Source organism: Contarinia nasturtii, unplaced genomic scaffold (assembly GCF_009176525.2).
Source record: "Contarinia nasturtii isolate CC-2019 unplaced genomic scaffold, AAFC_CNas_1.1 Cnas_scaffold_414, whole genome shotgun sequence".
NCBI classification, from domain to species: domain Eukaryota; kingdom Metazoa; phylum Arthropoda; class Insecta; order Diptera; family Cecidomyiidae; genus Contarinia; species Contarinia nasturtii.
In genome coordinates, this window is record NW_022197768.1 from 5,827,277 (window position 1) to 5,849,244 (window position 21,968).

The 21,968-nt window shown below is 31.7% G+C and overlaps 2 protein-coding genes across 3 annotated transcripts in view; both read left to right on the plus strand.

Annotated features, from left to right (window-relative positions):
• Positions 1-20,291, plus strand: part of LOC116338640 (protein vein) — a 28,488-nt gene extending 8,197 nt beyond the window's left edge. The window contains exons 2-8 of one of the 2 annotated variants that reach the window (XM_031764040.1): positions 6,233-6,289; positions 12,841-13,012; positions 13,165-13,307; positions 13,491-13,602; positions 16,608-16,669; positions 19,623-19,753; positions 19,959-20,291. In XM_031764040.1, the coding sequence (XP_031619900.1) occupies positions 6,233-6,289; positions 12,841-13,012; positions 13,165-13,307; positions 13,491-13,602; positions 16,608-16,669; positions 19,623-19,720 (644 nt within the window). In that variant the 3' untranslated portion in view covers positions 19,721-19,753; positions 19,959-20,291. The remainder of the gene's footprint in view (positions 1-6,232; positions 6,290-12,840; positions 13,013-13,164; positions 13,308-13,490; positions 13,603-16,607; positions 16,670-19,622; positions 19,754-19,958) is intronic. The other variant, XM_031764041.1, reaches the window with a different exon arrangement.
• Positions 20,292-20,701: 410 nt separating this feature from the next.
• Positions 20,702-21,853, plus strand: LOC116338742 (mitotic spindle assembly checkpoint protein MAD2A). Its single transcript, XM_031764184.1, has 3 exons — positions 20,702-20,962; positions 21,061-21,207; positions 21,296-21,853. Exons 1-3 carry the CDS (start codon positions 20,890-20,892, stop codon positions 21,694-21,696), a joined length of 621 nt encoding a protein of 206 aa, XP_031620044.1. The 5' UTR covers positions 20,702-20,889; the 3' UTR covers positions 21,697-21,853.
• Positions 21,854-21,968: the final 115 nt, after the last annotated feature.

Consider the following 21,968-nt stretch of genomic DNA (forward strand, 5'->3'; position numbering starts at 1 on the left):
AATCACAGACGATTGTACGTAGTTCAATCATACCTATTGTCTTCATTCTTTGCTCGCTTTTTCCACGTCTTTCCAGCATATAGCGCGCGCGATCGGTGAACACTGCTGTTGATGTTGTCGTTGCTGCTGCTGTGTGCTTGTTCACTTTACGTATTCATCGCTTAACCGAATACCGAATAGCATGTGACTCTCTGTTGTAGATTCTTTAGTTTTGTTTTTATTTTCTTTTTTTTTTCATGTTTATTTACATTATTTTATTTTATTTTAGTTTGGATGGTTTTTTTTTAGTTTTATTTCATATCTTCAATTCCGTTCTGATTTTTCGTTAAGTGTTGCATTTGTGTGTGGATTATACTCATGTTTGTACGTGCTTGAAAGTATGCCTTTGACGTAGCGATTTCACAGACGATAAAAACAATCATCAAAGGAATATTAAATTACTTTGTGGTTACGAGACAAAATTTACAAAATATTTAGGTATATTTTTGTTAGTCACATACAGTGTCTGCTGTTGCCGCGGCTGTTGCGTTTTTGTTGTTGTTTTTGTTGCATTTTTGCTCTTGGCCGCCTTGCTGCACCTCGGTTGGTGGTGTACTTGTATTGCATATGAAGCTTGCAGTTCTTCATTTTGTATTGTAACAATTTCGCATGGTTCGCACAGGCTTATACAGAATTAACGTTCAATTCCATGTATTTCTTTGTCTCAGTTAGAGATATACACACCGTGTGTATTTGTTGCTACTTCTAACCTGTCTTCTGTTCCACATGCGAAATATAGTTTTACAAGGTTAGATTACATTATATCCCAAGTTTTGTGAGTGTGCTTTTCTCTCTATCTCTCTTCCTCTATCTCTCTTTTCCTATGTAAACGGCAGATTTTACCTAACTACATGAAATATTTATGTGAATGTTTTCATTCTCTACTTACTACATATATATATAATTGCCCGGTGAATTTTTCTTTGAGCGCATCGAAATTCACACTTCATGAACTATGTGCAGGTAAATGTGTATGTGTGAGCTTGTGTAGCGGACATTAATTGATCGGACACATTCGACAAAATGCGTTTCACCTTCGATTTGTTATATGTCACTTTTTTTTCATGTGCAAGCACAAACGGAAATACCATTCTATTCGCTAATCGGGCAGAACTGCTGCATTTTAAATTAAAACGAAGTGTGAAAATTAGTTGTAGATGAATTGCACGTTTAGTTCAACTAACAACTAGTTCAGGTCACGTATAAAAACCAAGTAACAAGATCCTTGACCATATTTTGTGATTTCGATTGAATCGAAACACGTGTTTCAAGGAAGCTCACATCAAATTATTAACTTAAAATTTAATATGGTAAATAAATTTCAACCCGAATTAATGTGAACGTGAACTGATGAACGCTTGATGACGCTGGTGCCCAGTTTACATTTCAAAACTTGACTGAATTTTAAATTATTTTCCACCAAAACGATTATATGCATTGAATAAAGCATTGACCAGTCAAGGCAACCATAGATCGAATTAGACGGTTGGTATTTGGTTTTGTTCGGTGTTTTTGTTTTTTCACTCTCTATCTCTCTTCTAAATTCGTTGACCGAAACTGCATTCAATTACAGTATTACGTTCTTTTCAAGAATACTATGTAATGACCATTGAACATTTTCCAACGTTCGAAATATACCATGAATTTATGTAGTCATAAAAGAAGAATAAAATATAATTTATAAATATTTATGAGAATGTCGATGTTTTTGCCAATGTCAATATGTGTTCCAAAAAAAAAAAATGAATACGTTTCATATTTCAAATTGCCCCTGAATAAGAAAAAAAGTTATCGAACAAAGTCTTTGTTGTTTTGCTGCTGTAAAATATCCTGTAATGAATGTTTTTTGTGTGCATTTACAAGAAAAAGTCGTCACATTTCATTTTTACGTCAATGAAAAAAGCGCTGAAAAAGCGAACAAATTGCGATGATTTTCAAGAGAACAACAGCAAAAGAAGTGAAATTCCAATGTTCAAATTAGTTATTGATCGTATTCATTTTATAAGTAAAAAAAAAAGAATTGGGATCCTTTCCAATGCTTACATTCATCGACATCCTCACGATCAAAATAAAAAGCTTTTCTTTTAAAACACGGAAAATGTTCGACGATGTAGGCGACGACTCGTTTCGTTTGAGATTCTTCCGATTTGAAGGCTTACGTTCATCGCAATACAAAGCATTTTTTATGTTTCTCGTAAATATCGTAATTCATAAAGGCAGTTGTTTGTTGTTATTTGTGACTTTCATATGAAAAATACATTTGACCTTCACCCAAATTACCTCATTCTAATGCACTTTTGAAACAAATAAACAACGAGAAAAATGTTGCGTTTTTTATTCTTTTTTTTTCAATCACATTCAATTTAATTAATTTACAAGAATTGTTCAACATGTATTCAAATCAGAAAACACACATTTCTCCAGAGATCTCATTTTAAAATTACATTACACTGAATTGAAGCGAATGGTTGATTTTGCTTCAGAAAAAACTGACATCTGATTTTTGCATATTATTTGTTTGGTTCAAAGTTTTTCAATGCTTAAATATACGTGAATTTTTTTTTCGTGCGTCGATTGACCGACAGTTTAATAGTAAACGCAGCTGTAAATTCTTTGAGCATCATTTAAATTAGTCGCTTTTATGTTAAATTACGTAACAAATTATATATGCAGGGTTTGTTGCATGTATGATGCACAATAGCTCATTCGGTATATGAGTGATTGAGAATAAATGTGGTAATAGCCGACATCTATCAAGAGATCTGAATGTGAAATGTCTTCGGCAACATTTCGGAGCATATAACAAAAAAAAAACCGTTGAAAACACTCTTCAAGTATGTATTCATATGAGTATGAAAGCTCAGCACCGTCAAATCCCATTTTTATTCTCAGTCAATCATATGTAACACATATGATTGTCTGGCTGAGTAATTATAAAGACACCCAAGTCATGTAACCACCAATTAATTTTAATTACAATCCATGCACTCTGAAGACACAATCAATTGCAATACAATTTTTCTTACTCATAATTATGACGATGACGCCGCCGACACCGCCGCCAACAACGACGTTCGTTTTTCTTCTTCTCTGCTATTCAGTTTTATTGTTTCACGATGAGCATTCAATGAACAAAAAAAGAACAAATCAACATGCAATGTGTTTCATTTTTGACGAGATTTTTCATTCCGATGTGGGAAATTCTTTTTGGAAAATGAATTGGCTGAATAATGTTTTAGCTATTCACAATTGTAATTGTCATTAGAAATATTTATCTGCACTGAAACAGTATAGATGACCAGACCTGTAGGTTTGCGAGAGAGAAACAAATGTGTCATAACACGCAAGTTCTTCGGTTATATTTTCAAAACGTATTTGGCTCAAAAAAAATTTCTCAAGACAAAATTATGTTCATTTACTGAATGATGGTATATATTTGTTCATTATTGAATTTTAATGTAGTATGATACCTGGTTTTATCTAACCAAAAATCGTCTGAACAAAAAAATAGAGTCAATTAATTGTTTTGTTTCGACGATAAACCTTTCCAAATAGAATAATAACTTTTCTGAACGCTTTCACTGTGTAGAAGAAAAAAACATTTGAGAGTGATATTATTCGTTTTGCTATCTTTTCGTTTTGAACGAAAGAAAAGCGGCAGCAACAGAAAAGATTTAAATCACTGATCGTTAATAATTGGATAGCGAAGCGAAAACGAATATGAATATAAATGTAATGCGAACACTCTTTTGCGGGTGTGCATGTCATGCAAAAATTCGTTTATTATTTTCTCGACGTGTGTTTTCTTTATGTCTTGGCCATTTTCTCAACATTGTTGTGTCGTATATTTCATGAACCTATTTTAATAATCACGATTTGATGGTTTGATGAACTGACAACAGTTCTTTTTTTCCCTACTTCTTCTTCTTATTATTCGTTTTTTTTTCTTAATTCGTAGGCATTGTAAAAATGCAGAAACGAAAAATAGAAAAAAAATGGAAAACCATTGTTTCGATTTTATATGTTTATATGTTTACATGTCTTTTAAGAGCAATAATTATTCTGTTGTAGAGAGAAATAAGATAATAAACGCGTAAATTTAAAGAATTCTTTTTCTTTCGTGTACACACACACACATACAAAGACAGAGAAAGAAAGATGGGCAAATGTATGAAGAAAACAAAAAACAAAACACAATGAGGAGTAGGAAATTGCATGGTCGGTAAAATTCATTAATGTTTACATGATAATAGGAAAAAAGAAATTGAGAAAGAGAGCAAAAAGAAAATAAAAGGAAGAAATAGTTAGACATTTTTTTATTTGTTGTTATTCTTATTCTACGTTTGTGTATTTTTTTCACAAACTTGGTAAGCGCAATGCAGAAAATTCAAAATTTAACAGACAGAAATGATATTATTGTTGCTTGTTATTGTGCGCGCGATGCAGTAAATTGCTACTGAGTCCATCATTCAAAATAATATCATCCAATCGAACATAGTTGGTTTAATCCCTTGCGCGTGCGTTTAACAATTAGCTTTCTCATCCAATTTATTTCGGAATATTAAAATCACTGTCATCCGTTATACTCATGTCTCATCCTTCTTACATCATCTCTGTGGCCATTAAAACTAACGTTAAGTTAATCAAAATAAATGTAAAAACGTATCGATAAATTATTATCGATTAATCGAATGATTAATATGTGTGATTCATGTTATATATTTGCTGAAGTGGAATATGTAGAAAAAAAGAAGAGCAATCACTTTCATTCAACAAAATGAATATTATATTGTTTTGCGTCAATATCGCATCAAAATGAGACAATTTCATATATGTCGGTATATCAGTACAAGCATGAGTAATCATTTGAATACAAATTCAATGTGCGAAAGACAATGTGTCATGCAAGTTATTTAAGAAAAAAAAACTGCAACAATAATCAACAAAAACGGCGACTTTTTAATCAAAACATTTGGCAATTCCGGCATATTTTTATTTTATCTCTTTCAATAATCGACGACAACAATTCATCATTGATTAACTGGATTTTTAAAAGAAAATCACTTGTACAATGATCCAATTTTATAATAAAGACTCGTGGCTCCGTTATCATAAAAACAATTCGAATTCGAAGACGATTCAAAGCAGTTTTACAAGCGATACAATTGAATAAACTGTTTGAATTCTTCTACTTTATGCAGATTTTCCGTCGATTGGATCGTATAAATTCATAAAGCCTTTATTTTGCACCGATCTTTTTTTTCTATTCTTCTTCCTCTTCTTCTTTTATTTTTATTGCATATTACTGTGTTGTAATTTTAGAAAACAATCTTCTTTCGTGCAAAAAGTGTTTACATATTACAGTCAGAATATGTTCGCAAAATGAAAATAAATAAAAAAAAAGAAATTTGCTTTTAAAATTTGTTGTATATTGTGAGTATGGGCGATTGTATATGTGTGTGATGATGATTGCGAACGAAATCATAACAAGATAACGTTCATTAATCATAACAAAGGAAATACATATTCGACTTCTCGAATTACTTAAACATGCGCAAGGAAATTGCATTGTGCGACTGAATGGTGATTTCGATTGAAAGAATTTAAGCACGTTGCTGATTCAGATTGGATGTTTACGTCTGTTACCACGTCACATAGTTTCTATGTCTATTATTTCTATGGCATATCGGATGTAATGTAAGGTGTGTATGATATGGTAACAAGAAGACAAGTGGGTGGTTTCACACCGATAATATCAGTCGACTTTGTTTTTTTTTCTTGCTTCGTTATGCGAATTTCAGACACGCATCTTGTTATTTTTCTTTATTATTATTTTTTTTTTCTAAAATGTCACGAGTCACCGAGGTGTAAAGAAATTCCTAAATGATGAGATTTTCATACAATGTGTCATGTTATTCCATCCATACATTTTTAATATTCTGAAAATATTCATGTTTATCGATTCATATCAGCGCAAAAATTGAGCTTTGAATGCAGTAATAGTCCTTTTTGTCTAAACAAATGATCGGATTAAATTTTATAGAGTTATTGCCTTCCTGTTAATTGCTTCAATTGGATGCTTTTTTTTCAACTTCGTCTCTGTTATGACATTCAAATCAAATTTTTCAAATGGATAATCACACATTCAATAGCATAGCTTATATTTGAATTTTTTGTCTCTATTTTGTTGTAGATGGTTATGACTACGAAAGGCAGACTTCATCTCATGTAGATTCAGATTCAGATACAGGTGAAGAAATAAATTATCTCAGCGCATATTTGTTTTATTGTATATTTTTTACACGGTTTCAAAGAAATCAAAACAAAATCATATCTAAATAATGGACTATACTACTGCTTTTCTGTTTGAAACGTTCAATTTAACTAAAATTAACGTCTTTTTAAATGGTCCGACTATCTTGTTTGCTGATTTGAATATGTCATTTTTCCTTATAGACTAAACGAATTAGAAAGATACAGCGAAACGAAAGCAAAGAGTGACAACTTCAATAGCAAAATCCATATCGTTATTTTGTTTTACGAAAGGTACACACATACATACATACATAATCGTCTGTTTGAAATTCTTTGCTTTAATAAATCAATTAAATGACCGACACATTTATTCCGCCCGTCATTTATATATATCATGATATATATATATATGAAATTTCTCCGTCTGATACGAGTCTCACTCGTAATATGACCGGCTTTTCGAATATTATACAACTCATTTGTAGTATAGTTTAAAAATAGATGTTTCGTCTCCGTTTTATTTTCTTTATAAATATGTTTGACAAAATAAAAATGTTGTTTCTAAACATCGATTTCTATCTTCTCCGTAGTCATAGTGGTAAATGCCAAATTGACTGAATTTTCTTTATCAAATTTGAAACGAAAATCGACATTTGAGCATCTGAATATTTGGCATATTTGAATGGAATATCACAAGAAAGATTGATTCATGTACATATTTGGTTTCAATTTGAAATTTGGCATATCGTGCTTTGAATAAAACGAATATAAAGAGTTCAATGGTTTTCAAACGAGATAATGAAATATTCATTTTGAGTTGTTGTTTTTTTTTTCGTGCAAAAAGTTCTTAAGATTTTATTTTCCCATAACTATACCAAGCACATCTAAAGAATTGGCAATAAATATATTTGAAGCAATTCGAGTCAATTAAAATTCATCACACACAACCCTGTTGTGTTACTGTTGGACGGACCGTATGCATTTGGACAAGATTTGTGTGCATGATATCTGGAAGAATAATTTTGATATGTGCATACGGTTGACAGTATAAGAAATATGGATCACATTATTGTCATAAACAAAAGAGAAAACCACAGCAATGTGGCTCCCTAAACAAAATTTTATTTTTATTTATTTATTGAATTTATTTTACATAAACGAGAAACCTTACACCGATCAAAGAAGCAAATGTTAAATTGGATGTTAAATTAACAAAGGCAAATTTTTTCATTGCGAAAATCGAATCCACCATTCTCTATATTTAGATATATATGATGTATATTAAGGCATTAACAATTTCTGTATTATATTTAAACGCTCCATTTCCAGTATGTAAACAATTTTATAATTTGCAATCACGTCAGATGAACCAAAGCTCGGTCAATGATTTTTGAAACAAAAAAAAAATCTTCGTTTTTTACTTACTTCGGAAGTTTAAAAATAATGAAATGCGGCGGCTATTCTGAGAATTACAAAAAAATGATTAGAAAACAGGCAAATAGTGTTGAGAAATGTTTCATTTGTTGAAATTAACTTGGAAAATTTATTGAACGAATTAATAATTGATTTTTGGCAACACATATTCAAACATTGGTGAAATTTATACATTTTTGTCCAATTTCTCTGCAATTTATTTGATTTGTGAAACATATAGATTGTGTATAAATTGTTCTAAATACAAGAAATACCTCAATTCATATCGAAACACGTGATTTTATTCTCATTTGATGTTTGTTATTTTATTTGGATTTTTATACATTTTGTTTGTGTATACAATGAATGAATCATGATACTTAAAATTCTAGACATTTTTGCGAGACAGAGACATGTTTTTCATTGCAAAAATTGTGACCAATCTCTGCAAGTTGAAGTATGATTTTATTTCCCTGTCAGTGAATCACATATGAAGATAAAATATTATAATTTTATCAGTAATTTAATTTGCGACGAGTTGAAAAAAGAGAAGAAATGCGCAATATTGGTCATTTAATTAATTGGATTAAGCTCGTTCACTTTGTTTCTTCCATAAATAACTGCAAATAATGATCTAACATTTATTTGCTGAAGGAGGATAGAGACGGATGTTCATGGATCAGCTCATATTTTTCATGGCGTTGAATTTATTCTTGACTCGGTGTGGCACATATTTTTCTTTCTTATATATCTCGTCTTGTTTTTTTTTCTATTTCGTTTTTCAATTGTGCGTGAGAGAGAGAGAGTTTCTTTTATCTATAATTATTGTAATTTTTGTTATGATTGTCAACATAATTATTATTATGAGCGCGTCTGCGAACAAAGCGCAAGATAAATAAACAAAAGTGCATGAAATATTTTGTTTGAACAGTTGCTTAAGTAATCGTGAGATCTTTGAGCTCTTGAATGACATTGTGTGTGTGGTGCTCTATTTTTTGTTCCTCTTCTGTTCGCTATAGTTCTGACATTAATAAAGCACCTGTTAAACCACCGCAAAAACAATTGGTGGCCTTTTTTTCTCTTTCGCTCGTTTTGTCTTGTTGAATATTAAATTATTATATTTGATTAAGATATAAGTTGACTGTAAATAGGAAGTATGCGCAGCTTATGCAGAGATATGAAAACACACACTTACCCGCGTAAATTTGCATTTGCCTCTTGTTTGTTGTCTTTTTTTTTCAAACAACAACAATAAATGACGTTGATAACAGTTTTTATTCTTTAACAGAACAAACAGTCATATAATCAAATGTATTCTTTGATTTGATGTTGGATTGTTTTAAATATTTTCCAAAATGTTCACGAATTAAAACTTTGTTTGATACCTGTCTTCCGGTAGACTTAATAAACAATTTGATATAATAAACAGCAATGACAACCGACATGTTATATTATTGTTATTCGTGTGATACAAATTTGTATTTTAATTAGGTCAGGATTATATTTTCGATAACAACACGGTCCGCAAACAATAAAGTGTGAAGAGAATAAGTAAGCAAATGTAGATCCCATCACAGACACATATTAATGAATTTTTCACAGACAAAATACGAAAAATGACTAAGAAAATTGCACATGAATGAAGTAAGCGTTTCTGAGAATGTTCTAATTATGAATCGAGCCGGTCAGTTTCGACTGATTTTTTAAGATTTAAAGTGAAATGTATATGACTCATTACGAACGTGAAAAAGCATATCAGATATTCAAACAAAGGGATTATTCCATTTTATACTACAAAATACGAAGCAAATTATGGCCGAGAGGTGGTGTTCACATATTATACAAACACATTTTTCCAAGGAATTTATAAGGCTGCATGATGGATTTCACATGAATGACTTTATGTAAACAAATCATCAAAAACTATTTGCAACGAACGTTGTTGTTTTTTTTGCAACAATCAAAGACTTGAGTGGCGTGAATTGAACTCCCTTTCATTTAAGATTATAAGCAGCTATCAAATTGGATTTGAACAGAAAATACATTTTCATGGAAAACACTTTTGATTGCGCTTTGATGTGTTTCTGATGGAAAACTTCAATCGACAATGACAAATTGTTGTTTGATTAACGATTCAAATTAGTTTCTCTTATAAAACAAATGACCAGAGAGTAGAAAGCACTACCGCTATAGTAATACAATATTAACAGTGCCTATAAATAGCAGAGATCGCAACGGGGCCCCGACCCGAACGCCCGACCGATTATCGCCCGAGCCCGACCCGAAAAAAGTTTGGGTCGGGCGGGATTCGGACCAGATGCTTCGGTTATTCAGATATTTCGGACGTTCAGTATCACGGGCGTCCGAATCCGATCAGCCCGAAATCGAGTGTTTTTTGGAAATTATATAGAAAATCTCGCGAAACACGAAAAAAAAAAAAATGTTAGAACCATTTTTTTTTTTCATTTTTTGTATCAGTTAAATCTTCTTAAAAAAGAACGGGGACCTTAGACCCGAAAGTTAAATAAATACCGAGTGCTCGAGTTCGAAGAATCACGGATTTCGGTAAAAAAAAAAACATTTCGGGTCAGGCCTCGGTCGGACTCGGACAAGACACAGGAAACTCGATCGGACAAGAATGAAATCTACATACAAAGAGTTACATTGTTCACATTAGAGTTCTCAAAAATTGATGTGGTCACACAATCGAAATGTTTACAAATAGTAACTATTTATAGGCACTGTTAATATAGTATTATTATAGCGGCAGCGTTTTTAACTCTCTGCAAATTACAGTAAGAGAGAACCTGTTTAGAGGAAGATTAGAAAAGAAGAAAAAACACGATCCGTAAGGAAAGTAAGCTGGAATTGTGTAATGGTTGAAATTCATGCAATTTTCCCTTAAGATTTGTCATTCTTCATTTGAATTTCGTTAATACACATCGGCGGCCAATACTATGAAGCGTCAATCGAAATGATAATTTTTTTTCAATTCTTCATTCTTTAGAGTTTGACTTTTAATATAAATAAGTGAAGGAAAATTGATTATTCAAATATATTTTTACATATCCTTTTTCACATCGTATGATAAGCTTAAACACTTCTTAAGTTCAAGAATTTTGAAGCGAAAAATGTTCAGCAATACGACCGTTTCAAATTGATTCTGAAACTGCATACGGATCAGCGAGTCTTGTATTTAACCACTATTATATGAAAAGAAGATGATGACATGATGTACACTTTTGAAAATGCGACACAATACACATTGAGTGGAAATGGTATTTTTAAATATGCTGAAAAGAATTACGTTACGGTATTTTTTAACCTTGACTTATACAAATGTCCGATTTTACGAAACTTAATATAAAAAAAGTATTTTTGATAATCATAACACCTTTTAAGCTAACGCCAAAAATTTGTTTTGAATTAATATGAAAAGAAAACACAACTGGTCACATACACAAAACAGCACAAACTGACCTACTCAATGTTCAATTGTTCATAGTAATGATACTGGCGTAGCTAGCTTTCAAATATCCTAAGAGAAACAATAATTTTTAAATCACAGAATAGAATAATTTTATTCGTCTGCAAATGTCACAAGTAGCAATGAAACGAAAGAAAGTGAGAGAACTCATTAACTTTGAGAGTGTCTCATTCTTTACGTTTATCCTATCGAACACAATTTTTAGTAGAATTTTTATTTATAAAAAGAATTGGCAGCTTTTCGGTTTGTCATTAACGTCACAAATATGTATACGAGGACCTTTCCTCGTTGAGGTTCAATTGAGGAAAAAAATAGAGCGATTAAATGAGTAAAAAAAATACGGAAAAATTTCAACATTTTAAGCATCCATTTAATGTGGAGCTGGGTAATAACTGACACTTCTCGTTTCGTGTTCCGTTTTTCTTTATAATTTTAACAAGAAATAACGTATAAATTTTTTTATACAATGTATTTTATGAGTTTTTTGCTTATTTCTTTTGAGTTGCTTTAATGAGAAAAAAATATTCAATTATGTCAGGAATTTATTCGTTTCAACCGGTGTTTTCTAACTTTGTTTTGTTATACAAAATGTTGTATTGCTTCAATGAAGAATTTTTCGAATGTTGAAATGTAATTTTTGTTGATTGATGACACACATTTTTATCTATTTAGCAAAGCACGTTTGCTAACCGTTGCCACAATCATATCTCGTAGACTAGCGACTGAGTCCGGTAGTCCAGCAATCGGTTTCGCTTTGCAACCGTAGCACACTTTAAATCGATGCGATTTTGTGTTCACTGGAAATGATTCTTGGCAATTCGCGCATGTTTGTGATGTTCCCCATTCATCTTCCATTTTCACCACTGAATGGCCAAGTTTCTTGACGCTCACCAAAAATTTCCGCAATCCTGGACATCTTTTCCATCTCTTCAATCCAAATGGCCGATTGGGGGCAAATATAATCATTGACGGCATGTTGCTGGTCACTGTCACAGCGATTTTATCATTGACGTTGTTCGACTTAATGTAATGATCAAAATCTATTCGTGAATATTTACGCGTTGCATATGCTGACATTCCTTTTCGTAGCATTTTGATACGATACTCAATGTACCATTGCCATGTTGAATTACGCGGTGGACTGAATGGATATGACTTCAGATGATTCTTTTCCTCGATATCAAACCTCCCAGCCAAATTTTTCGCCTCTTTTCTCTTCGTTTCTGCCAGGTTTCCCAGTAGAATCGCGTGTTTGGTATTGTTTTCAGGTGTTTTCAGGATGTTGCGATGCGTTATAGCCAACCACATTTTTTCATTCCAACCAATGATCCTTTACGAAAAATGTCATACAAAAACACGCTACAAACACTCACATATAAGAAATCCTCAAGAAATCCTTTTAAAAACAAAGCAAAATTATATTGTAAACAAAATCGGTTGGTGCGATTGTAGTTCCAAACGGATGTTGTTTAGATGTCAGAAAAATTCAGTTGCATATCGAAAATTTTAAATACTTTCATCTGGTACAAATGAAATAAGCGAAACTAAAAGATTTATTGATTTGTTTTTGTTAGTGCTAGTAGCCTTTTAATTTGAATAAATTAAAAATAAATTTCAATGGTTTTGTGTTTATTTTGAATTTGCAGGCCAACGTGCATATATTGAATCTCTAATGGCAAATAATGCAACAATAAGAGAGGGTAAGCGACTGAGAATAGTATGTAAGGTGCGAGGGCATCCGCCACCAAAAGTGACATGGTTCAAAGATGATCGATCCATAGCCAAAAATCGTTCAAGATATCAATTTGTACATTTAAGGTAAGTGTATGTGACCGAATTGTGAATGAAAATCGCGCAAGCACCATTTCATTCAGTTTCAATGAGGCGATTCAATTTATAATATTGCATTGCAATGGCTAACACTAAGTTAACACAAATTTTTTATATCTCTGTTTCGATGTTATTTTCAGACGACGATCAGAACTTATTATCAAATCGGCTTTCGTCAATGACTCAGGACTTTACGAATGTAGAGCGAAAAACAAATTGGCACGACAACCAATTAGGAAATTTACCAGAATTGACGTGTTACCGAAAACACAAGAATATACAAGTAATTATTACGATTTCATTTATGACACATGTTTTTAACAAACAAAATTCCTTTTCGCATTTTGTTGCGACTTTTTTTTTCTTTCGTGTCTTTCACATAAAAGGCATGAATGTACGTTCCATTAAAATAATTATTTAATTTTCTATACAACTCTCTTTCCCTCTCCCTTTCGATCAATTGTAGGGAATAATAATTGGAATCACTCAGGTTCGACGTGTCCAGTGATTGGAAATGCATTTTGTTTGAATGGTGGTACATGTGTCTTTTTCAAAGATGTCGGAGAGCCAGCATGCAAGTAAGTAAACTTTGAATAGTATATCATTTTATGGGGTCTGTACGAGTATGCGCAATGTGATATAACCGACATTGCTTACTGAACAAAACATCAAAAGTGACAATAATAATCGTAAACCATTTGTCAAACCAAACACATTACACAAGGTGATCGCACATTTCCACTACAGTGTCCGCACAAACAAGTTTTAGTGTGCAAATAAGGCGTTTGAAATGTACACACATTGCACGATCGCGTTGGCAATGCCGTTCGATGGTATATACAAGATAAATAACAAATAAATTGCACATTCACCTTCATGCGCACACCGTTTTGAACCCTTTTAAACGTCTCAACATACATTAACATAAGCTACAGATGAAATTCGTTTCTTGTTCGATTATTCAAATTCTATATTCATTCTATGTGTTCGATTCACACATACACCCAGACAATAAAAACATATTTCAATTTCCCTTTCCATACACAACAAATAACCGTTATTCGATTTCAAATAAAGCGATTAATTTAAATTGAGGTGTTCAACTACCGAAACGTCTTAAGAATTTTTTTTCGGCCAGAATGTGTTTGTGTGTGTGCGCGTACAATATACAATAAAATATAATTGGGAGTATACAAAGGTTTAGTTTATTGATAATATGTGCGTGTTTGTGAAAGGAAAACGGGCAGAAATGATGGTGAATTAGGTACATTGAACATATGCATGTGGAGCTCTTTCAATCGCTACAAATACACAAACATGCATATGTTCACTCTTTCCTTCTCGTATTCATCTACTAGTAAATATTGAGCGCAAAGCTATTTTTAGTATAGTTCGTCGACAGTTCGATAGACTTAATCGCTACACTTTTTCATCACATCATTATCTACGATTCTCTCTTTTCTCTCACCCATATTATCTGAGTATCTAGCGGAATCGATGTGCATTCTGTCATGCGAGCACTGCTCATTGACAGTGATTGTTGATTTAGTTTGTTTTTTATTTTCTTTTCAATTTTCTCTCCTCTTGGCGATGCCAAATTTCACAACCTCCAATCTGAACACACGAATTCCAAACATAACAAATGTGTATAATTTTGTAGCTTTTAAACGTGTTATTGGCATAGACGGCAGATAGAAACCAAAAACGAAATATTATTGAGATACATTTTCCAGGACGAATCTATATAGAACTATTTAAATAAATATTAGTAAAAGAAAACACAATTAAATTTTTTTTTTGCTATTACTATTTATTTATTATTCATTGGAGTCATCGTAGTTGCTCTATTTCCAAACAAATTCGAGTAGTTCATTCAAAATAAAGTAAAAAGTGTGGATAATTCTTGTATTTGATAGAATAGATAATTTTACAACAGATGTAAATATATCGAATGTGTCTGCAAGCGCTTATTTATTCAACAACCCCTTCTGATGTAATCGCCCCAATCACACTTTTGACTGCTGCTATTCATTTCAGATTCATCATAAAATTCAAAATATTTATATATTTTTGTATATATTCGATGATATATTAACAAAAAAAAAACAGAATGAAGACATAATGCGCACAACAAAAATCCACACTATACTAAAATCACGCATTACACCATAAATATGCCTTGGTGAAGACAACCAGAATGAAAATGTGATGTTTACATGGAAATAAATTTTGAAATGAGCCAGAAGATGCACAAACCCAAAAACAACAACGAAAATATAGTAAAGTGAAATAATTTTTGTTTGTTTGTTGTTGTTGAATGCACAACACACAAATGACATAGCTATAGTCATATGTAACATTTGCTCTCTTAATGACACACTGAAATTTCACACCTCCGTGCACGAGAGAGCATGTGTGTATGTTTGATTGTTTTCACCCCATGTCTGATACTCACACAATTTTAACGGTTAAGCACGGTTAATTTTGTATGCATGTTTGGTATTCGAAATCGAATGTCGATCACTTTACATTGGCGCAATACAATTGCGTGTGTATATCATGCTACATGGCTTTATTTCACTTTTCTCCTTTCGGTGCCACTAATTCTGATTTCTCTATCTCACCTATCCTCGTGCCTTTTTGCCCGTGTGCGCACTCCGTTCACTCACGCTCTCTCTCTCTCTCTCTCTCTCTTTCCTTTTCTCTATTTTTATCCGTTTATAATACGGGTGCATACGTCCGTTTGGATTTTTGTTGATCAACGCGCAGATGAAACGCAAAATAATTGGAAGAATCAAATTAAATTTCGACGGTTGCTACGTTTCTTTCATCAATAACATTCATACATTGAATTGTTGATGGTATTTTAAAACTTACTTCTATCTTTCTGCGTCTATTCCGAACACACATGTTTTTTTTTTTGGGGAAAATGCTTCTTTTTGGAAATGTGGTCTCATTTCATTAGAGTGAACTGTGCTAGCCAGACGGCTTGCTGTATGGTCAATTTCAACATTACCGATGAGCTATTTATGTAACAATTACGATCACTCTCCCTGGCTAAGAGGACAAAAATATGAAAAAAAAAGCAGACAACATTTCCTTGCCATTATATAATAGTGAATACACGACGGCGAGGGAAAAAAAAGAAACATGGTACATGGCCAATTTAGGAAATCGGTCACTGGCATAATAAAAAACCGAGTGCGAGAGACCAGAATGTTTAGTTAATGCTCGACCAACAAAAAATTGTGCCATGAAAAAAGAACGACGCGTCAAAAAAAGACGCGTCCTAAAATAGTGTAATTATAATTTACATTGAATTGCTAACGAGCTACTGTAGCTACTATTATAAGCGTAAACATTAATTTGTTTGGTCTAAAAAATAAAAAACGAATTCTTTTTTCCGAATCAAGGAAATAATAACGATCGAAGAGTCATGTTTATGTTGTGATCGATCATGCACGTGTTTTTATTCGCGTACTTGCAATTAACTAGTTACTTAAGTAGCTTTACATGAATTATGTATAAATAACCTTACATCTATAATTCTTTCTTTATCATCTCCTTTAACATTTATTCGTAGGTGTCCGGATGGCTTTCTGGGGAATCGATGTGAAACAAAAAATCCAACAAACATACACTCGAGTACGTATCGAAATAATCAAGATCTACGACAACAGCAACATCACTGTGGCGATAATTATTACGGGAGTTACTATTGCTAAAAACGGTGCCGCCTATAGCAACAATTGTTGGTCAATTTAGAACTCGATTTTTAACATCCCATTTTAATAGAAAAAAGTAAAACATACACATCAAACAGATTCTTTTTTGTGCGGTAGACGCATAGGTCCGCTCATCTCCCGAAAATGAACAAAAATGTGTTGTTCTTTTTATGTCGGGCGCATTTTGGCTTGAATACGGTTGATGTGCTCGTGCGCTCGCTCATTCGCGCACCTGACAACGACATCCATTCATTTATTCATGAATCGAAGGCAAAAATAAAAGCATTATCTGCTTCAACGATTCCACGACGATCGAAATTCGATTCATACGATTGTTCTCTCATCTTTATTTGTCATTTGTTTGTTCTACACACATTTTTCTAACTTTTGAATGTTTCATTTCATTGACAGCATGATGTTTAAAGTGTGTTTTATTTTTATAGAACGAGAGAGAGAGAGAGAGAGTAAATGGAAAAAAAAAACATATAGTTCAGTTAAAATAGTTTCATAGTAAACAAATAGTAAAAGAACGAAGAAAAAAAGCGAAAAAAAAGAACAATGATAATAAAATATAGTATGGTTTAAGACATTCCATCGCGAAAAAAATGTACAATACCAATGCAGATTAGATAAATTACCCGTACATCGAGCATTTTTTTGTTTGTTTGTTTTGTTTTTCTCTGCGAAAAAGCAAAAAAAAAGAACACATCGAATTGCTCTGGAATTATTTTTGGAAGAGCTTCAATCTCTAAATGTCCGAAAAACAGTCTGTAAAAGTGAGACGAAATTTTGAATGGAACGATTGATAATTTAACTTGAAATTTTATTGAATATTATTCGACAGAAGTCAATAATAACAAATATCAATACGCGATTCGACTAACGATTGGTGCTATAGATGTGGCAAGTGGAGCAATCAAATTTGAAACAAATAAGAAATTTCGACGTCATTTTTTTATTGTAAACTAAATAATAAACTATTATCTATCCATCCTCCTTGGTTTCTTTTGGCCATTTTAATCTTCCACTACTTAAAAAAACATAAAGAAACCCCCTAATTGATCATTATTTATTTATTTAATTTTGTAAAAAAAACACACAACTGAAATACAACAATCAACAGCAATTTAATTATCAGAAAATTGATCGATGACAAAATATTAATGAACATATTGCCAATAAATAAACAAGAAATTTATTACCTAAAGAGATCCATTGATCAAACAGTAATAAATATATTAATAATAATATTAATAGTAATAATAATAATGAAGTATAAGTATCAAGTTAATGTGAAGGGTTTCACACACTAATTGTGGTGATTTTTGGTATCGATGAAATTTAAAATTTATTGGGTGAAATTGCGCGCGTTATGTTGTTGTATCCATTTTCTTTTCATTTTTTTGGAAATAAGATTTTTATGATATCTTACGTATGCAAAAATTATCTTTTATATATATATCCTTACAATACAAGTAAGTTGTGGAAAATTGTCGGAATAAGAACAAGGCAGGTATTTTATGATTTTTCTAATCAATGCGTAAATAAACCCCAATAAATTGTTCAGTCGAACTTGGCATCGCCGCTCAATTTTGTATTATAATTTATAAAATTAAATACTTGAATTTTCTTCTCATTAGTCATTATTAAAAAAAAAACTATTTAGTCAATAAAATTATTTTATTAAAAATTTAACAAAACAAAACAGGACTTATGGTACTGGTTTTGGGTCTTTAAATACATTTTATTTTGTCTCACATCGTTGTAGTTCAAGATCTTTTATAATATGAGCCAATATGGTGGCGGCAATCATCCCCATACCCTTCATTCAAATTCTCTGTCATTTTAACAAATAAATTACTATATATAACACGAATAAAATACAGCAAACCATTTCCGCTGCGATATGTCATGAATTCAAATGGTGGTGACTCGCATGCTTTTAAACATACCTATGGCTGCGTATGAATCCAGTTGATGGCAGTTTCAACCGAAAATCAACCATTTTCTCATATACTGTAACTGTCTAATAATAATTTTTGCATCGAAAATAGCACAAATCGTAAACCTTTTTTATTACCTGGTTTCTACTGGTAAGCTGTAGTGCGCGTCTAGTTAGATGTATCCTACGCTTCGTATAAACAACAGTTCACACTACTATTTTCCTGGTATAAACGAAATGAATGTTTACACATTCTAAATAAACGAGTAAATTCCTTCGTGTGTGTTTTAAAGATGACTTAACAAAATGACGAATTTAATGTTAATAAGTGTAATTAATACCCTGCCGCCACATTTTCTTTAGATTTTGCAAATTCATCAAGTCACAATGTTATAAAAATGAGTGCGCCGTTTAAAACACTCAATAAACACATTCACAATACAATAAATGAACAAAACAAAAGAAAAATGTGAAGAAAAAAAAAGTTTCGACGACTAGATTTTTCCGTAAGGTAAGAAAAGAAAATGAACGGAAATGGTTTGTTGTAATGAGAATTGGACATTTTCGTTGTGTTCAATTGGAGTGAAAACCAGACAGAAGATGTATTACTGTTATGGTTGTTTAATCCATAGACCAAGGTATAATTTTCTCTTTACGAATTAATAATTCCAAATTTTTTAAAAAAAAGTATCTAACCCTTGGACTGTCGTTCAATTCTACCACAGCCTCATAATATTTTTGATTTAGCGTTGGGTTTCATCATCAACATCATCAAATTTTCAATGTCTATCATTTCTCCTTTTTTCGTTTGTTTGTTTAACGTATATTGTTTGATACATCGTAAGTTCTATTGAAATTGGGAGTAAAATTAAAATTTAAATAATAAATCAATGATTGATTCATGATTTAGTATGACTTAATATAATTCCAGATTCAACACTTGCATCATTATTCTTAGAAGATGAACAGATTGCAGTGAACATAAATCATCGAAGTCAAAAACATCACCACCACAAAAAATATCCATAAATTTTGATGGCAAACTAGTTTTGATTGATTTAGGTAGTTTTCAAGAAATAAAGAAAAACATATGTTGTTTTAAAAAAAATCAAGTTATTCTTAATTTTGGTTGACAATTGAAATGTATACCGAAAAGTTTTGAAATACGCATTCCACTTGGGTATTTGAATTTTTAAAATAGCAAAGCAAGTTTTAATTTAATATTTTCAATAAAACATCATCAATTAAATGCTGATTATTATTACAGAACAGCGCTCATCTTTAGCTATCCTAGGAAGATGTGAAATTTAAAATTATTCTTCCATATTTCACATAGACCGTGGATCCACACTCCGCTCCAAAACAATGTATATCAAAATAGAGCCTGCAATGGAACTGCTTAAAAAGTTTGTAATTATACAGAATCGTATGACCAAATATTCAGGCCACGATGTTCCATCTAAATGGATCATAATTCATCCGGAGACAAGACTGTGTTTTTCTTCTTCTACAGATAATATTCAAGCATTATTGAGTGAAGTTTCCATATTAATTCAGTGGTTTTTGAGTCTTTTTAGTCTATATGGGCGCCAGTGTGAAATGCAGCTCTCATTTCATATAATTTTAATAATCAATTATAAAATGAAAATATTTAAATGTACAATTTAGGATCAAAATAAAAAATAATCTATAAATTATAATTTGAAAAAAAATCCGTTTTTGTTTACGCATTTTTTCGATTCCACATTCGAATTGAAACCCAAACACTTTTTTAAATTGAACAATGATCAATAAAAAAAATCAAGTTCAAATACGACTCTTCAAATATTCAAATATCATTGGTTGTCGTTAACTATACTCTGCCATATAAATTCAAAACCAACAAATTGAAAAAATGATCAAAAGATGGCGCTACATAAGCTTTCGGACAAACGAAATAAATGTGTAGATTAATATGCCAACTTAACGAAGCGAAATCGTAAATTTTAAAATCCACCGGTTTCTCGGTGACAGAACAAAGAAAGTTGTGTGCTGTTTAAGAAATACTTTGTGAATCAGAAACAAATCCAAAATAATTCGATTTATATTGATGAAACAATTGAATTCAATTCAATAATATTTATTGCGTGTAATCATTCATTATAATTGCTATGAATTACAAACTCTGTGCTTGAATATTATTCATTTATTTCAACATTATGGCTACATCGCAAGCAACACGAAATGCAATCACATTAAAAGGCTCGGCGGCTATTATCTCTGAATATCTCAGTAAGTATCTGATGAAAGTTTATTTTTTTTATCCAATTGAAATATCAAATCAATTTATTTTCTGTATTTTGTTTTTACATCATTTTTCAATGAATTAGATTATGGCATAAATTCAATATTATTCCAACGAGGTATTTATCCAGCTGAAACATTCGAAAATCATCAGCAATACGGTTTGACAATTCTCATGTCAACCGAAGCTAAAATCAAAGACTTTTTGAAAAATGTTCTTTCACAAACTGAAGGTAAACCAAACGGAACTGAAATTTATTTTATTTCATCCGATTTGTTTTGCAAAACACATTGAAATTCTATTGTTTTTTTCTCACACAGAATGGTTGTCGAAAAATGAATTAGAAAAGGTTTGTTTGGTGATAACGAATGCCCATTCCAGAGAGGTGCTCGAGTGTTGGGAGTTTTTGGTGCAAAATGATGGTGCCCAAGAAAATTCGGATCCAAATAATCCAACGGCAAAGAAAGAGCTAAAACGTATTCAACAAGAAATCGGTTCGGTAATGCGTCAAATATCAGCAACCGTCAGCTATTTACCACTATTGGATTGCATCTGTTCATTTGATGTTCTCATTCATACGATCAAAGATTGTGAATTACCCGAAAAATGGAATGAAACCAATGAAGTTAGCATTCAAAATTCACAAACAGTTAAATTGCGTTCATTTTCAACTGGACTTCATCAAGTTGATACGATTGTTAACTACAAATTGTCCACATAAAAATCGCACCGTTCACATGCATGCATGCATCTTTTACGAATACAGTCATCTTCATCGGTTTCGTATTTAAAACATATAATACTGTCATAATCAATAAAAAAATCTTTGTTATGTTCATATTTTGTCAATTGCATATATATATATAAGAAATAACAATTTCGTTTTCCGATAAAAATCATAAATAAAATAAAAATCCATTACTAATTTTATCACAATTTGAATTCGATTCTTAAAATTAACAGGTTCCTCAATTCTACAAACATTGCAACGAT